We start from the raw sequence: 18362 nt of genomic DNA, 5'->3' as shown, positions 1-18362 counted from the left end.
AGCGAGAGAGGGGGGAGATAGAGAGAGGGAGGAAAGAGAGAGAGAGGGAAGAGAGAGAGCGAGAGGGAAGAGAGAGAGAGCGAGAGGGAAGAGAGAGAGCGAGAGGGAAGAGAAAGAGTGAGAGGGAAGAGAGAGAGCGAGCGGGAAGAGAGAGAGAAAGAGAGAGCGGAAGAGAGACTGAGAGAGAGAGAGATATAGAGAGAGAGAGGGAAGAGAGGGAGGGAAGAGAGAGAGAGGGAAGAGGGAAAAGATAAAGGGAAGAGAGAGAGAGGGATGAGATGGAGAGAGAGGGAAGAGAGAGGGAGGGTGGAGAGGGAGAGAGAGAGGGAGGAGAGCGAGAGAGGGAGTGAGGAGAGAGAGAGAAGAGGGAGAGGGAAGAGAGAGAAGGAAGGGATATGGAAGAGAGAGGGAGGAGAGAGAGAGGGAAGCGGGAGAGAGAGAGAAAAGGAGGAGAGAGAGAGAGAGAAGGAAGGGAGAGGGAAGAGAGAGGGAGAGGGAAGTAGGTGTAAGAGAGAGTGGTTAGAGAGAGAGAGGGAAGAGAGGTGGAGAGGGAAGAGAGGGAGAGGGAGAGGAGAGGGAGAGGGAAGAGGGAGAGAGGGAGAGGAGAGAGAGAAGAGAGGATGAGAGAGAGAAGCGAGAGAGAGGGAAGAGAGAAGAGAGAGGGAGGGAAGAGTGTAGAGAGAGAGATGGAAGAGAGAAGAGAGAGGGAAGAGAGGAGAGAGGGAAGAGAGAGAAGAGAGAGAAGGAAGAGAGGGAAGTGAGAAGAGGGAAGAGAGATAGTACAGAGGGAAGAGAGAGAGTTGGGAGAGAAAGAGAGAGAGAGTTGGGAGAGAGAGAGAGTTGGGAGAGAGAGAGAAACATCCTGTTACTTGTCCAACGCTCTAACCACTAGTTACCGTCTGCAGCATCACACACTATCAAACTGCCCCCCAGAGAGTCTCCTTTCTGACTGCTGATGCAAAGTGGCAGCACACGGTGAAGGCTCCGTATAAAACTACACATGTTGGTGAATCTGGGAACATTTATCAGCCCATTTCCTGACATAACTAATGTTGCATTACTAAATGTCACAGATAAATCATGTGAATGTCTCTAAAATTAAATACTTTAACATATAACCAAATCACATTATGTAAATGTATAACTACTTCATATATCTTTAACTATGACTGGTTTCATGTGTTCATCCATGTCTGAATCAGCTGTTACTGTCCTTGTTGCAGTTTCTGTCCACGGAGGTCTGATCCCTCAAAGCAGATCAAGTTCCTGGTGGATCTCCTGTCTCAAGCAGCAGAGTGGGAGGAGCAGACAGGAGAGAAGACACTGAAGCTGGTATCATCAGTGTGGACTTACAGCACCTTTCCTTTTCTCAATGGAGACAATTCTGAACAGAGTGATTTCCTGCTGGATCTGTACTCTCATGTGAAGGACTATGAGACTCAAACAGGCAGGAGTGTCCTTCCAGCATTACAGCCAGTTTACCAGTCAGCCAGTCCTGCAGTCTGGTCCATAGACCTCTCAGAGAGAAAGGCCTCCCTCCTCCTAGAAGTGCTGAAACTCCAACCAGAGAAGAAACCAGTAGAGCTGAAGGGCTGGTCAGATGAAGAGAGTGAAGTGAGGAGTTTCCTTCAGTGTCTGTCCTACATCTCACAGCTGAGGTGAGTCTGAACATGTGTGGTGGTTAGTGATCATGTGATGCTAGTGGTTATTATCTTGTAGAAACATTTGACATATAAAACTTCAAGTGTTGGTAAATCTTGTAGCGGTATTGTTAGAGAGGGGTGAAGGTAAAGATTTTGTTGGGGCGCCAGGCAGGTATTAACCCTGCAGAAAGGAAAAGAGTAGGATAGAGAGAGACCCACTACCAGACACACACACATCAGCAGAAGAGTCTGTCTAGAGTGTAGCCTGTTAGCCAGATAGCCAGTGGAGAGAAAAGATAAGACACACCATATAAAACACCCATCACAGCACAGGGGTAACCCCACCAATAATACCTCATACAATAATGATGGCAGAGCAATTTAACGGCAACTTCATAGAAACAATTTACAAGAAAGAACCCAGTCATCAACATGAGAGGATTTGCAGTAATCTGTATTACCTCCCAGTGGAGGAGTGCAGAGGGTATGAATGGTGGGGGGTCATAGACAAACAAAGGCCTTACAATGTCCACAATCTTCTGGGCCACATGTCATTAGTACCACATCAATACAGTTCAAATAACAAGACACAATAAACTGTCAAGAAACCTCCCTTTAACTAAAATGTCAACCCAAATACGTCTGGCAGGACAATAATAGTCCAGCCATGCTGAACCTCAAAGGGAAGAGCATTGAAAACAATAATAAAGTCTGCTGCAGTATAAAGCACTGGAGAGAGAGAGGGAAGAGAGAGAGAGAGAGAGAGGGGGACGAGAGAGAGAGGGGGAAGAGAGGGGGAAGAGAGAGGGAAGAGAGAGAGGGACGAGAGAGAGAGGGACGAGAGAGATAGGGAAGAGAGAGAGAGAGAGGGACGAGAGAGAGAGAGAGACGAGAGAGAGAGAGGGATGAGAGAGAGAGAGGGGGACGAGAGAGAGAGGGACGAGAGAGAGGGACGAGAGAGAGGGACGAGAGAGAGGGACGAGAGAGAGGGAAGAGAGAGAGGGAAGAGAGAGAGAGAGAGGGAAGAGCGAGAGAGAGAGGGAAGAGAGAGAACGAGAGGGACGAGAGAGAGAGGGACGAGAGAGAGAGGGACGAGAGAGAGAGGACAGAGAGACAGAGGGAAGAGAGAGAGAGAGGGAAGAGATAGAGAGAGAGGGACTAGAGAGAGAGATAGAGAGGGACGAGAGAGAGAGAGGGAAGAGAGAGAGAGGGAAGAGAGAGAGAGGGAAGAGAAACAAGAGGGAGGGAAGAGAAAGAGAGAGAGAGGGGGAAGAGAGGGAGAGATGGGGTTAGAGAGGATGAGAAAGGGAAGAGAGAAAGAGAGAGTGGTAAGGGAGAGAAAGAGAAGAGGGAAAGAGAGAGTGGTAAGGGAGAGAAAGGGAAGAGGGAAATAGAGAGTGGTAAGGGAGAGAGAGGGAAGAGGGAAAATAAACCAGAGTTGTTTAGCATCACCACTATCAAACTGCCCCCCAGAGAGTCTCCTTTCTGACTGCTGATGCAAAGTGGCAGCACACGGTGAAGGCTCCGTATTAAACTACACATGTTGGTGAATCTGGGAACATTTATCAGACCATTTCCTGACATAACTAATGGTGCATTACTAAATGCCACATATAAATAATGTGAATGTCTCTAAAATTAAATACTTTAACATATAACCAAATCACATTATGTAAATGTATAACTACTTCATATAAATTTAGCTATGACTGTTTCATGTGTTCATCCATGTCTGAATCAGCTGTTACTGTCCTTGTTGCAGTTTCTATCCACGGAGGTCTGATCCCTCAAAGCAGATCAAGTTCCTGGTGGATCTCCTGTCTCAAGCAGCAGAGTGGGAGGAGCAGACAGGAGAAAAGACACTGAAGCTGGTATCATCAATGTGTACTTACAGCACCTTCCCCTTCTATGATGATGATGATGATGATGATGGTGACGATAATAAGGAATATCAATGTGATTTCCTGCTGGATCTGTACTCACATGTGAAGGACTATGAGACTCAAACAGGCAGGAGTGTCCTTCCAGCATTACAGCCAGTTTACCAGTCAGCCAGTCCTGCAGTCTGGTCCATAGACCTCTCAGAGAGAAAGGCCTCCCTCCTCCTAGAAGTGCTGAAACTCCAACCAGAGAAGAAACCAGTAGAGCTGAAGGGCTGGTCAGATGAAGAGAGTGAAGTGAGGAGTTTCCTTCAGTGTCTGTCCTACATCTCACAGCTGAGGTGAGTCTGAACATGTGTGGTGGTTAGTGATCATGTGATGCTAGTAACATTTATACTAAGATTTCAAATGTTTCTAAATGTCATACATTTAATTTTTTTATTTATATATCTTTCAAAACAAATGTTGCTGTTTTGTTCGTAACACTGATATTTTTGTCATATTTTGTTAATTTATCTTAATTATGTGACGCTAGACATTTGTCTTTTAGAAATCTTGTGGATTTTATCTTTAAGAATCTGAACGTTTATATTTAGAATCTCTAATCTATAAACCTAATGTCTTGTGTGGAATTTTCTCTGTCACATGGTATTACTTTTCCATATGACAGGCAGGTATTCATGTACAGTGAGGTAGAAGTATTGGGACAGTGACACATTTGTTATTTTGTCTCTGTACACTTTGACATGATACAATGACTGAAGTTAAAGGTCAGACTGTCAGCTTTAATGTCAGGGCATTTTCACCATTTAGAAAGTGCTGGGGTACAGAGCCAAAACAACAAACAATGTGTCACTGTCCCAATACTTCTGGACGTCACTGTCTCCTAAATGTCCTATTTGATGTCCTCCATGTTTTGCTGTTTCAGCTGTGGTGATGACAGGTTCTTCCAGACTGTGTGTGAATCCATCCCTGTGAGGTCCAGAGAGGAGGACCAGCAGTTGGCCTCTCTTCTCCAGGCCTTGGGCTCCACCCTGTCACTGGGAGGAGAGTTACCCAGGAAAACCTGCAGGTCTGTGGGGAGAGTCCTGGGTCTCTGTGCCTCCAGAGTGGACCTCACTCTCACCCCCAGCAAGATCTCTCTCCAAGGAGCCGCACTTCTTTTGAGACATGAGTCAAAGCTCCACAAGCTCAGGTATGTTCAGTAAGACAGCTTTTACAGGTCTATTGAATAGTTGATTTTCCTTACTGATCATTTTATCTGACAAGACTTCTCTGTTTCAAGTGACTTGAGGTTTGTCTTTTCATTCCAGGCTGAATCTGGGTATGGCAGTGAAACTGTCCAGACTGGTTAGGAGGACAGGGAGAGGTGCTACTCCACTGACTGTCCCAGAACTCTCCCTGGTCCTAAAGAGCAGCCAGCCACCAGAGAGAGTGTTATCCAGGGCTCTGAGTAGTGTGGCGTCCCTGCTGAGACTCTGGAGGGTTCAGTGTCTGGACCTGACTAACTTCCGGATCCAGGGTCACTCTCTCATCACACTGCTGTGTCACCAGGGACCTCTCTCTCTCAGGTCAGTCTGAAGCTGATGTTTTTTAAAAGTAGAAATAGTAACGTCATTCATGTGTTTTTCTTCATATTTCTAACTGCCTGTATGTTCCAACATCCTAGACTGAACTCAGACACTCTGCAGCAGCTGACTGTAGTTGTGTATGAAGCTCAGGACGAGGACTTGACTCAGTGGTTCCTGGAGAAGGTTGGTGGAGACCTGACCTCCTGCAGGCTGGACTGGGAAGTGCTTCTCTCTCTGCTGCAGCATTCAACCCACAACATCACTGTGGACCTCAGGAAGAACAGGTTTCTAGAGAAGAACATCTCAGATCTTCTCCCCTTTCTGGGAAGGGTTACTCTCAAGAGGTGGGAGAACTTCTTTCTCTGTTCAGACTTTCTAGAAAGAAGAAAATACCTATTTGTATCCAGTGACATGTTGTTCTGAGTTATCCTCTGTAATATCATGAGGGTTTTATTCAAGAGGTGGGAGATCTTTATTCAATATTCATAGACTTTAATTATTAATGTCCTATCCAGCCAGTTGTTGCTATGTGAGTTATCCTTTATAAAACCTTGACATAACCACAACAATCCATTCTCCATGTTTGTTCAGGTCCAGTTCCAGCTTTGTAAAGTCCTCCATCAGACACATCTATGACAGTAGAGACAGTGACTGTGTGTCCAGTTTGTTGAGGTCTTCAGACCATTGGATCAACCTGAACAGCAGAGAGCTGGACAGAGTGGACTGTTCTGCTCTGTGTTTTACCCTGCAGCACAGCCACCAAGTCAAAGTCAACCTGCTGTGGACCTCCATACCACCGGGGGAGATAGAGAGCATCCTGCCTCTTCTGGACAGAGTCTCCCAACTCAGGTTTAGTTGGCACCCTGCTAGAATGGATAGAACTATGAGGCTTTCCACTTCCTGACTGATTTAACTTCTACTTGCACAGCATCCCGGATCTGGGAGCACCCCCCACAGTAAAAAAGCTGACTAGCATAGCCTAGCATAGCGTCACAAGTAAATACTAGCATCTAAATATCATTAAATCACAAGTCCAAGACACCAGATGAAAGATACACATCTTGTGAATCCAGCCATCATTTCTGATTTTTAAAATGTTTTACAGGGAAGACACAATATGTAAATCTATTAGCTAACCACGATAGCAAAAGACACAACTTTTTTTTCTCCACCATTTTTTTCCTGCATGGGTAGCTATCACAATTTCGACCAAATAAAGATATATATAGCCACTAACCAAGAAACAACTTCATAAGATGACAGTCTGATAACATATTTATTGTATAGCATATGTTTCTTTAGAAAAATGTGCATATTTCAGGTATAAATCACAGTTCTACATTGCAGCTGCAATCTGAAATAGTGCCGAAGCTGCCAGAATAATTACAGAGACCAACGTCAAATACCTAATTACTCATCTTAAAACATTTCTGAAAAATACACAGCGTACAGCAAATGAAAGCCCAACATCCTTTGAATCCAGCCAATATGTCAGATATTTTAAGTGTTTTACAGCGAAAACACAATATAGCCTTATATTAGCTTAGCACAATAGCCAGAAACACAAGCACTTTACCAGCAGCACAGGTTAGCGATCGTAACAATACAGCAAAAGATATATAATTTTTGACTAACCTTGATATACTTCATCAGATGACAGTCCTGTAACATCATATTACACAATGCATATAGGTTTTGTTCGAAAATGTGCATATTTAGCAGCACAAATCGTGGTTATACAATGTGATCAGTGGCAACAGGTCATGCATTCTGGCCTGCGCCATCTTGGAAAGGCACCTAAGTTTACGATTATTTATCGATTAGATTGACTAAAAAATACAGGTTGGACAGCAAATGAACGATGCATTAGTTATTAATGCAACCGCTGAGTTAGATTTTTAAAATTAACGTTACTAGACATACAGTGTGCGTTACAGCCAGACTAATGCCGCAATAATGGCGGACAAATCCGTTTACATTTTTCCACATAAATACGGAATAACATCATAAATAGCTCTTACTTTTGGACGAGATTACATCAGAATCTTGGGCAAGGTGTCCTTTGTCCAAAAGAATCGTTGCTTGGTTGTAAAACGTCGTCTTCAACTTCGGAATTAGCAGCTAACAATAGCTATGTGGCCACAACATGCCCAAATCCTCAAAAGGCAATACTAAGGAAATTCCGAAAATAGCAATATACTCGCATAAACTGATATAACTCGGTTTAAAATAACTTCGTTATGATGTTTCTAACACCTATATCAAATTAAATTACAGACGGATATATCTAAGGTTGATAACTGAGCGTTTCAAAATGCCATCCTGAGGTCTTGCTTTGCGCAATGACGAACGTCGAAAAGAGAGCTCCCTTCGTTCCTTGGCCTTTTATAAGCTCTGAGAACTACGTAGAAACTCCATTCCACTTCTCATTGGTTACTGACATCCAGGGGAAGGCGGGTGCAGTTCATGTCGACCCATAGGATACATACAGAGCTTTAAACTGATCTGAGAACAGAGCCTCGTTTTCAGACCTTCGCAGTTCCTGTCATGGATTTCGCTGCAGAAAGAGTTCTGGTTCACCCACAGACATAATTCAAACGGTTTTAGAAACTAGAGATTGTTTTCTATCCAATAGTAATAATAATATGCATATTGTACGAGCAAGAATTGAGTATGAGGCAGTTTAATTTGGAGACGATATTTTCCAAAGTGGAAACAGCACCCCCTAGATTGAGAAAAGGTTATTAACCTCTAACCCTAACCTTAGTGTAATGTACTAACCTTAACCTCAGCTAGGGGTGGATTTGAAGGGGAACGCCTGGGAGTTGACATGATAAACAGAGTTGTAGTGTGTTTATCAGTGTTTTAATGTGTGATGGTGTGTAAATAAGTCTCTCTCTGTCTCTCGCTCGCTCTCTCTCTCTGTCTCTGTCGCTCACTCTCTGTCTCTCGCTCTCTGTCTCTCGCTCTCTGTCGCTCTCTCTCTGTCTCTCTGTCTCTCTGTCTCCCTCTATCTCTCTCTCTGTAGTGTTGACAGGAAGTTACTGTTGAGTTTCCTCCAGTGCTGTGCTGCCTCTCAGGTCCAGGAAGGGGCACCATCACCACCAACAGCAGTATGGCTGCTCAGGTCTCTGCAATACAGGCTGGACTTCTCCTGCTCCGCCTCTGTGGACCTGTCAGCTCAGGACCAGGAGAAGGCTCTGTGTCTGACCACTGACCACTGCAGGGCCATCAACTCTGTTCTGAATCAGAACCAACACAGCACCCAGCTGGTCCAGAACCAGGTCCAGCTCATCCTAAGAGACTGTGAGGTGGAGGACAGAGCACTGAGGGAACTGCTTCCCATCCTGCATATCGTCAAGCTAAGGTTAGACACACAAAGACAAACATTTGACCAACTAGTTTATCAGTAGGAGTTAAACCTATTCCTTGTCATGATGTTGTCTCTGCTTCTTGTCCTCTCAGCCCCAGCAAAGCTCTGCTACTTCAGCTGCTGGACCTTGTGTGTGAGGGGATTGAAGAGGGGCTGCTGAGGCACGCAGAGTCCCTGTGCAGAGCCCTGGATGGGGAGCTGGACCTCAGTGAGACCAGGCTGGACCAGAAGGCCTGTGGATCTCTGGCCCTGGTTCTGGAACACTCAGAGGGTCTGTCAGAACTGGACCTCAGCCACTGTCAACTCACAGACCACCACCTACAGCCCCTGATCACACACCTGCATAAAGTACAAGTCCTGGAGTGAGTGGCTTTCACTGTGTGTGTGTGTGTGTGTGTGTGTGTGTGTGTGTGTGTGTGTGTGTGTGTGTGTGTGTGTGTGTGTGTGTGTGTGTGTCTGTCCATGTGACTACACGACAAAATGTGATCTCTCTCTCTCTCTCTCTCTCTCTCTCTCAGCCTGAGCCACAATGACATCACTGATGCTCTGACTGACAGTATACTCCAACTGGTTTCTGCCAACACTTCAATACACACCGTACGGTAAGGGTGTGTGTGATGGTGAGCAAAGCATATGTGTGTGTGTGAGATCATATGGGTGAGTCTGTTGCTAGGGGCAACTGTTGGAGGATGGAGATGTGTTGTCTAATGATGTAATAATGATTAATAATTATCATGTTCTATAGACTCTTCGACAACAGAATCCAGGACAGAAGACCCTTCCTGACAGACAAGAGGTTTAACATCTGGTGAAACAACATCAGGTCTTAATCCAGGAAGAGAAGGCTGAATCCAGGACAGAAGACCCTTCCTGACAGACAAGAGGTTTAACATCTGGTGAAACAACATCAGGTCTTAGTCCAGGAAGAGAAGGCTGAATCCAGGACAGAAGACCCTTCCTGACAGACAAGAGGTTTGACATCTGGTGAAACAACATCAGGTCTTAGTCCAGGAAGAGAAGGCTGAATACAGGACAGAAGACCCTTCCTGACATACAAGAGGTTTAACATCTGGTGAAACAACATCAGGTCTTAGTCCAGGAAGAGAAGGCTGAATCCAGGACAGAAGACTCTTCCTGACAGACAAGAGGTTTAACATCTGGTGAAACAACATCAGGTCTTAGTCCAGGAAGAGAAGGCTGAATCCAGGACAGAAGACCCTTCCTGACAGACAAGAGGTTTAACATCTGGTGAAACAACATCAGGTCTTAGTCCAGGAAGAGAAGGCTGAATCCAGGACAGAAGACCCTTCCTGACAGACAAGAGGTTTAACATCTGGTGAAACAACATCAGGTCTTAGTCCAGGAAGAGAAGGCTGAATCCAGGACAGAAGACTCTTCCTTACAGACAAGAGGTTTGACATCTGGTGAAACAACATCAGGTCTTAGTCCAGGAAGAGAAGGCTGAATCCAGGACAGAAGACCCTTCCTGACAGACAAGAGGTTTAACATCTGGTGAAACAACATCAGGTCTTAGTCCAGGAAGAGAAGGCTGAATCCAGGACAGAAGACCCTTCCTGACAGACAAGAGGTTTAACATCTGGTGAAACAACATCAGGTCTTAGTCCAGGAAGAGAAGGCTGAATCCAGGACAGAAGACCCTTCCTGACATACAAGAGGTTTAACATCTGGTGAAACAACATCAGGTCTTAGTCCAGGAAGAGAAGGCTGAATCCAGGACAGAAGACTCTTCCTGACAGACAAGAGGTTTAACATCTGGTGAAACAACATCATGTCTTAGTCCAGGAAGAGAAGGCTGAATCCAGGACAGAAGACCCTTCCTGACAGACAAGAGGTTTGACATCTGGTGAAACAACATCAGGTCTTAGTCCAGGAAGAGAAGGCTGAATCCAGGACAGAAGACTCTTCCTGACAGACAAGAGGTTTAACATCTGGTGAAACAACATCAGGTCTTAGTCCAGGAAGAGAAGGCTGAATCCAGGACAGAAGACCCTTCCTGACAGACAAGAGGTTTGACATCTGGTGAAACAACATCAGGTCTTAGTCCAGACAGAGGAAGAGAAGATGGATGTTGAAGATGGACATAGTAGTTTCAAGAGTAGTAGGCAAGGCCCAGTTCTGTGACATTTTAGTGACTGAGGACATGGTTAGGAAGGCCCCAATCTCCCACACACACACACACACACACACACACACACACACACACACACACACACACACACACACACACACACACACACACAGAGAAGTTTCACTCTCACCCACACCCAAGAAGAATGAACATTGAGAGAGATTTGACATTGATTAAAGAAAATAAGAAGAAATTAATTTGAATTTATGAAGATAATAATGAAAGGTTAAATATGTTAAATATTGAAAGCCAGGTGATTCAAGTAATGCAGTAAAATGGTTCAGAATGTTTTAATGTTGGTTGCTTTAAGGTACGATGCTTCTAGACTGTGTTGGTTAGGTTTAAAGGACAAGGCCTTATGGTCTGTCGGAGGTTGGTAATGACATGTTATAATGATGAAATGGTATAATTATTGAAGGGTTTAAAAATGTTGAATGTTTAGGAAGTAATGGATCGAGTGGGATTATAATTGAGTAGGGAATGTTAATGTTTAGAAATAAATGGAAATAAATGTTTTAAAAGTTAATGATAATGGAGTGTACTAAGGGTGCTATCTTGCTTTATTTACAGTTATCATTGATTGGTGATATTGATTTGTGATTGATTGATTTATGTGGGATGCCTGTTTCTGGAATGTTGAATAAACCTGCTTTATTGTTCTGAAACCCGGTGTCATCAAAAAGTCATACAAGTGCATGTCGTTTTACTTTCAGTTTCTGAAATAGACTTAAATAATTGAGGATTTTTTGCATCTGGTTAGTTAGTCTAGCGGAGACCTGAGTGGCTTGTATAAATAAAATCACATTTTATTGGTCACATACACATAGTTAGCAGATGTTATTGCAGGTGTAGCGAAATGCTTGATAGAGTCATAAGAGGGGTGATTCTGGGCTAAACCAACCCAGTTTACAGGGGGCACCCCATCATAGTTTTCTACGGAAGAAACTCTGTCCTGGATGATCCTGAAGAGGTGCAGGGTTTATAGAGTGAGGGCGAGGCAGCATAGGCATTAGGCTCTGAGGAAATCCCACTTTACTGTAAGACCTTACTGTTGAGTCTGAGCCACAGTCCCTAGCTGTCGACTAGCTCAGTGGTAAGGCATAGCGGCAGATCTGTAGGGGTTAATGACCAGGAATTACTGGACTGCTATTGGGTAAGCAGGGTGGAGTTGAATGGTTAATCCTGCAGACAATTTGGGGGCTCGTCCAGGATTAATTTGTGGGAGTCAGGAATATCCGGGGCATATTTCGGGATATAGGAAATATCCAGAGTGGTGGAGATCTCAGAATATATCTTGGAAACTTTGTGGAAGCTTTATAGGTGATCTATTTTAATAGGTCAGTGAACAGAGGGAGTTGCTACAGAGGAACAGTTCAGAAAGATCTTTAGATCATTAGAGGCAGTCGGAGGCAGTGACTATAAATCAATTGTGAAGAGGCAGTCGGAGGCAGTGACTATAAATAATTTGTGAAGAGGCAGTCGGAGGCAGTGACTATAAATAAATTGTGAAGAGGCAGTCGGAGGCAGTGACTATAAATAAATTGTGAAGAGGCCGTTGGGGGCCGTGACTATTAACAAATTGTGAAGAGGCCGTTGGAGGCCGTGACTATAAAGAAATTGTGAAGAGGCCGTTGGAGGCCGTGACTATATATAAATTGTGAAGTGGCCGATGGAGGCCGTGACTATAAAGAAATTGTGTGAAGAGGCCATTGATCATGTTTCCCAGTGTTCTATTGAACCTTTCAACTCCCCCATTCCCCATCGGATGGTAGGGAGTCGTGTGCGACTTCTGGACTCCTGCAGCACTCAACAACTCAGCAATCAATTTACTTTCAAAGTTGGCCCCTTGGTCGGAGTGGATACGCCGAGGAAAATCATTCACACAGAAGATGTTGTTCCACAGCTGAAGGGCAACTGCAGTAAAACGCAGTAAAAACAGGAAGACAAAAAAAATCCCCAAAATCCACAATAGCCAGAATCACAACCGCATTTACCAGCTGTAAATGTTAGCGATCGTAACAACCCAACAAAAGATATATTATTTTACTAACCTTGATTTACTTCATCTGATGACAGTCCTGTAACATCATATTACACAATGCATATAGCTTTTGTTCGAAAATGTGCATATTTAGCAGCATAAATCGTGGTTATACTATGTAATCACTACAAACATTGCATGTATTCTGGCCGGCGCCATTTTGGATTAGCGCCTATTCTTATAAAAATACTATTCATAAACTTGACTAAAAAATATAAGTTGGACAACAATCGAATGATAAATTAGTTCTTAATGCAATCGCTATGTTAGATTTTTAAAATTAACGTTACTAGACATATAGTGTGCGTTGCAGCCAGACCAGTGCCTGCAAAAGTGGCGAGCAAACACTATTACATTTTTCCACATAAATACGTAATAACATCATAAATAGTTCCTACTTTTGGACGAGCTTCCATCAGTATCTTGGGCAATGTGTCTTTTCTTCAAAAGAATAGTTGCTTTGTTGTAAAACGTCCTCTTCACCTTTGGAACTAGCTGCTACCAGTAGCTATGTCGCACACACATGTCCAAATCCTCAAAATAGATACAAAGGAAATACAGAAAAATAGCACTATACTCGCATAAAATGATATAAATCGGTTTCAAATAACATCGTTATGATGTTTCTAACACCTATATATTTAATTAAATTACAGACGGATACATCTCTGGTCGATAACTGAGCGTTCCAAAATTTCATCCTGAGTTCTTGCCTTGCGCCATGACGAAGGAGGAAAAGAAAGGTACTCTCGTTCCATCCGGCTTTATAACCTCGGACAGCTACGTAGAGAGCCCATTCCACTTCTCATTGGTTACTGACATCCAGGGGAAGGCGGGTGCAGTTCATTTCCAGCCATAGGATATACACAGACTTTAAAACTGAACCCAGATCAGAGTATAATTCTCAGACCTTCGCAAGTCATGTCAGGATTTTTGCCGTAGAAGGAGTTCTGGGTCACCCACAGACATAATTCAAACGGTTTTAGAAACTAGACAGTGTTTTCTATCCAATAGTAGTAATAATATGCATATTGTACGAGCAAGAATTGAGCACTAGGCAGTTTAATTTGGAGACCAATTTTCGCTAAGTCGAAACAGCACCCCCTATAGTGACAAGAAGAAGTTAAGAGTGAAACAGGGTGTTTACATCAAACAGTTTGCAATGACTTCTCTCGCCATAGGAATACATTGCCTGCTCCCCTAAATTCAACCTGAAGCCTATGTGGGTTATGAATGTCTTATGAACCTGTCTTCGATGACAATTCATCAGGCCAGTATGAGCTGTACTTGTGTTGATTCTAAGCTTCCTGGAGCAACCGGAAGTGGTTAAATTCACCCTAAAGGTGTTTTGATATACTCAACCTGCAGCTTGTGAAAACACTGCATTCAACCCTATGTAAATCAGTCAATTTGTTATGTAAAGACTGTAAAGGATTCTGTAAAAGCCTACCCCAATGAGGATATGTGTTTACTTTCAGCTTCCTGTGCCAACCGGACGTTCCTTAAATTGGGGTCATAGGGGCTGTTTTGAAGGGTTACAAAATTCAGATCTTTCCAAATCTTCAAACGTGTGATTAGGCAACCCTCATGAACTGTAAATCAATCATTTCTCCCATCAGATTTACAAGAAAAGATCACACACACAGCAAGGACAGAGTTATACAGTGTGGGGATTAGACCCACTTAGAGCCTGCAATAGTTACCTTTGTTCGAACTATCAAAGAACCGTCAGACCTAGAGCTCTGAAATGTTAGAAACCTGTTCTAGAGCTCAAGTTGATAGTGCACAGTGAGTTATGTGGCTCTAGAATGTTCTCAGACCGAGAAACAGCCGTGTACATTTGCAATAACTACAATTCATTTTGACCATCATGAAAATGATGACATTTAGAAAAGTCCCAGTCGCAAGACTATGTACATTGAAACGCCTCGGCCCATAGAGACGGACACTAACGTTTCTGTCCGATAGCTCATTCAAGGACCCCGTAGCAACGCCCTGAAAATGTGGATTTTCAGCACCAATTAAGGTCGTTGCTCGGGCTCCAAATGACCTATCGAGCTGAAACTTGGATTTCGGGGTCGCCTCAGCTAGGCCTACACATAATGTCAGAACTGGACCCGCAGCTAGAACGTAAGTACGTGTTTTATGTTTTTATTATGGATTAAACAGAAGGTGCTGTGAATTTTGGGCCTGCTCTGAAATATGTGAAAGTTGGCTTCTAAATGTGTTTGAAAAAGTGGGTGTGGTGTCAGTTTGTATCAGTTTGGTGTCAGAATGATATCTAATTGACTGATGGATGTTGACTTGCTGGATGACTTTCGTCCATTTGCAATTTGTTTAAACAGTGATGAACCATCACCAAATTGACATTCTGAAATCAACACCAATGAGCGATGGAGAGGAACCAGAATCACTGCCAAGCTATCCTGAGTTCATCGACTCAGTCAATTTCGCATTTCCTACAGGATTTTTGAGCATGTAAAATTTGTGATGTTAAATGCCCATTGAAACGTATTGCAAATGAACAGCCGTGCATCTGGTGATTGGAACAGGTTACCAGGAGCACATTTAAAAATGTATTTTATTGCCTTTTGGGTGGTGCAAGGGGTTCATGGTTGGGTAAGGAGCACCCCCCACCCGTGCCCATCCAACTGGTCCACTGGTCATTTTGGACATTTTTCATAAAATTGTCCCACTTCTCCCATGTCACCATCGAGCGATGGAGAGGAACCACTATCACTGCTTTGCCATCCCGAGTTAATCGGGCCAGTAAATTTAGCATTTCTCCAGTTTTTTTGAGCATGTCAATTTCGTGATGGTAAATGCCCATTGAAACATATTGCAAATGGACAGTACATTTGCAATAAGATTCTACATTGAAAAAACATTACCAAATGGACATGATGAAATCAACACAACGAGCGATGGACAGGAACCACTATCACTGCGCGGCCATCCCGAGTTCATCGGGCCAGTCAATTTTGAATTTCTGCAGGATTTTTGAGCATGTCAAATTCGTGATGGTACATGCCCATTAAAACATATTGCAAATGGACAACCGTGCGCCTGGTGATTGGAATGCGTTACCAGTAGTACATTTTTAAAATAGTTTTTAATGCCTTTAGGGGGGAGCAAGGGGTCTACGGTTGGGTTGGGAGCACTCCCCCCCCGTGCCAATCCAATATGGGTTGCCCCTGGTCATTTTGGACATTTTTCAAAAAATCGTTAAAAAACAACAGAGTCCCACTTCTCCCTCATCATACATGACAAATAGACCATCTAGGTTGATTCATGGCTTAACTTCTCACGAGTCACCATCCCGGATGCGGGAGCATCCTCATCAGTAAAAAAGCTGACTAGCATAGCCTAGCATAGCACCACAAGTAAATACTAACATATAAATATCATGAAATCACAAGTCTAAGACACCAAATGAAAGATACACATCTTGTGAATCCAGCCATCATTTCCGATTTTTAAAATGTTTTACAGCGAAAACACAATATGTATTTCTATTAGCTAACCACAATAGCAAAAGACTCAACCGCATATTTTCGCAATTTTTTACTGCATAGGTAGCTATCACAAATTCGACCAGATAAAGATATAATTAGTCACTAACCAAGAAACAACTTCATCAGATGACAGTCTTATAACATGTTATACAATAAATCTATGTTTTGTTCGAAAACTTCCTAAGGCTTCCACTAGATGTCAACAGTCTTTAGAACCTTGTTTGATGCTTCTACTGTGAAGTGGGGGCGAATGAGAGGGGATTGAGTAAGGTCTGCCATGAGCTGACCATACGCTGACCATGCGCGTTCATGTGAGAGTTAGCTTGAGTTCCATTGCATTTCTGAAGACAAAGAAATTCTCCGGTTGGAACATTATTGAAGATTTATGTTAATCTTATGGCTCAAAAATCAGCAGTGAGTATCAGCAGTGGAAAGAGGTGGCCATTTCAAACGGCCTCGTACTCAATTCTTGCTTGTACAATATGCATATTATTATTACCTTTGGATAGAAAACACCTTAATAACTTCTTGGGACTATAGGGGGTGCTGTTCCGCATTAGCATATTTGGGTCTCCAAATTAAACTGCCTCGTGCTAAATTCTTGATCGTACAATATGCATATTATTGTTATTATTGGATAGAAAACACCTTCTAGTTTCTATAGAAGTTGGAATTTTGTCTCTGAGTGGTACAGAACAATATCTACAGCACTTTTCATGACAGGGGTCAGATTTCAGAAATTTTTACCCCTGATCTGGAGTCTGTTTTTAAGGCGACAGTGAATGCTATGAAGAAACCGACACTGCCTACGTCTTCCTCTGGGTGTCTGTACGTCATCACGTTTTGAATGGAATCGATTGCACAATCCCAGCCCATATAAAACCACAAAACGTGGGAGTACACTTTCTTTTGTTCGCGCGTCACAAGCAGGATGGTCATCGGACTTGCCTCATTCCAAATCGAAGTTTAAACAGTAATATTTCTCTGGTCATGTTTTTACTCGTTATAGTTGTTAAAAACATCATAATGTAGTTAATTTGAACCGTTTTATAGCAATTTATATCCGTTTAGTGCGATTCTGAGGAATTTATTTGTCGTGCACTTTTTACCTTTGGAAACGTTTCGGGGTGTCGGTCGTTGGTGGTGGACATTTCGAAGGACAGAGGACATCTATCGACCAAAAGACGTTTATAACATAGAAAGGATACATTGCCCAAGAATCTGATGGAAGAACAGCTCAAAGTAAGCAATATTTAATATGATAAATCGTTGTTCTGTCGAAATATTTTAAACGCATATTTCGCCATTTTGTTTGGTATAGCTTCACTTGGCGAACCCTGTATTGAAAAGTAAGGATAATTTTAAAAATGTAAATCAGCGGTTGCATTAAGAACTAATTTGTCTTTCGATTCCTGTCAACCCTGTATTTTTTAGTCAAGTATATGATTAGCTTTCGATTAAACTAGATCACTCTGAAAGCTGACGTTCCTCATTTTGAGGCTTGAGTTGTGACTATTTCCATTGTATAACCACGGTTTTGTATGGCTAAATATGCACCTTTTCGAACAAACTGTATATGTATGTTGTAAAATGATGTTACAGGAGTGTCATCGGAAGAATTCTGAGAAGGTTAGTGAAAAAAATAATATATTTTGGCGGTGATTACGTTATAGCGCTCTTTGGCTGGAATCGATGCTCTGGTAACGTTTGCACATGTGGTATGCTAACTTATCGATTTATTGTGTTTTCGCTGAAAAACGCTTAGAAAATCTGAAATATTGTCTGGAATCACAAGATCTGGGTCTTTCCATTGCTATGCTTTGTCTATTCTTATGAAATGTTTTATGATGAGTAAATTGGTCATACACGTTGCTCTATCTAGTAATTCTAGTCGATTTGTGATGGTCGGTGCAATTGTAAACTGTGATTTCTACCTGAAATATGCACTTTTTTCTAACAACACCTATCCTATACCATAAATATGTTATCAGACTGTCATCTGATGAGTTTTTTTCTTGGTTTGTGGCTATCAATATCTTAGTTTAGCCGAATTGGTGATAGCTAGAGGTGGAGAGAGAACATGGTGGACAAACAAAGATGGTGTATTCTGCTAACGTGGTTAGCTAATAGATTTACATATTGTGTCTTCCCTGTAAAACATTTTAAAAAACAGAAATGATGGGTTTATTC

General features: G+C 42.8%; 1 protein-coding gene across 1 annotated transcript; it reads left to right on the top strand.

The window, feature by feature from the left end:
- The first annotated feature begins 955 nt into the window (after positions 1 to 955).
- LOC120037050 lies at positions 956 to 10646 on the top strand. Its single transcript, XM_038983266.1, has 9 exons — positions 956 to 975; positions 1224 to 1658; positions 3406 to 3864; positions 4452 to 4718; positions 4837 to 5094; positions 5193 to 5438; positions 8560 to 8829; positions 8986 to 9069; positions 9213 to 10646. Exons 1-9 carry the CDS (start codon positions 956 to 958, stop codon positions 9277 to 9279), a joined length of 2106 nt encoding a protein of 701 aa, XP_038839194.1. The 3' UTR covers positions 9280 to 10646.
- The last annotated feature ends 7716 nt before the right edge of the window (positions 10647 to 18362 follow it).

The sequence above is a fragment of the Salvelinus namaycush genome, unplaced genomic scaffold, assembly GCF_016432855.1.
Source record: "Salvelinus namaycush isolate Seneca unplaced genomic scaffold, SaNama_1.0 Scaffold1556, whole genome shotgun sequence".
In the NCBI taxonomy this organism is placed as follows: Eukaryota; Metazoa; Chordata; class Actinopteri; order Salmoniformes; family Salmonidae; genus Salvelinus; species Salvelinus namaycush.
The sequence above is the reverse complement of the archived record's forward strand: the minus strand, read 5'-3'. Positions and strand labels throughout refer to the sequence as shown.

What these genes read in the sequence shown, in the direction of transcription:
- LOC120037050 (XM_038983266.1), top strand. Translation starts at nt 956, where the DNA reads ATGCAAAGTGGCAGCACACG. An exon ending in TCCTACATCTCACAGCTGAG is followed by an intron (nt 1,659 to 3,405) that starts GTGAGTCTGAAC and finishes TCCTTGTTGCAG; the next exon opens with TTTCTATCCACGGAGGTCTG. An exon ending in ACTTCAATACACACCGTACG is followed by an intron (nt 9,070 to 9,212) that starts GTAAGGGTGTGT and finishes CATGTTCTATAG; the next exon opens with ACTCTTCGACAACAGAATCC.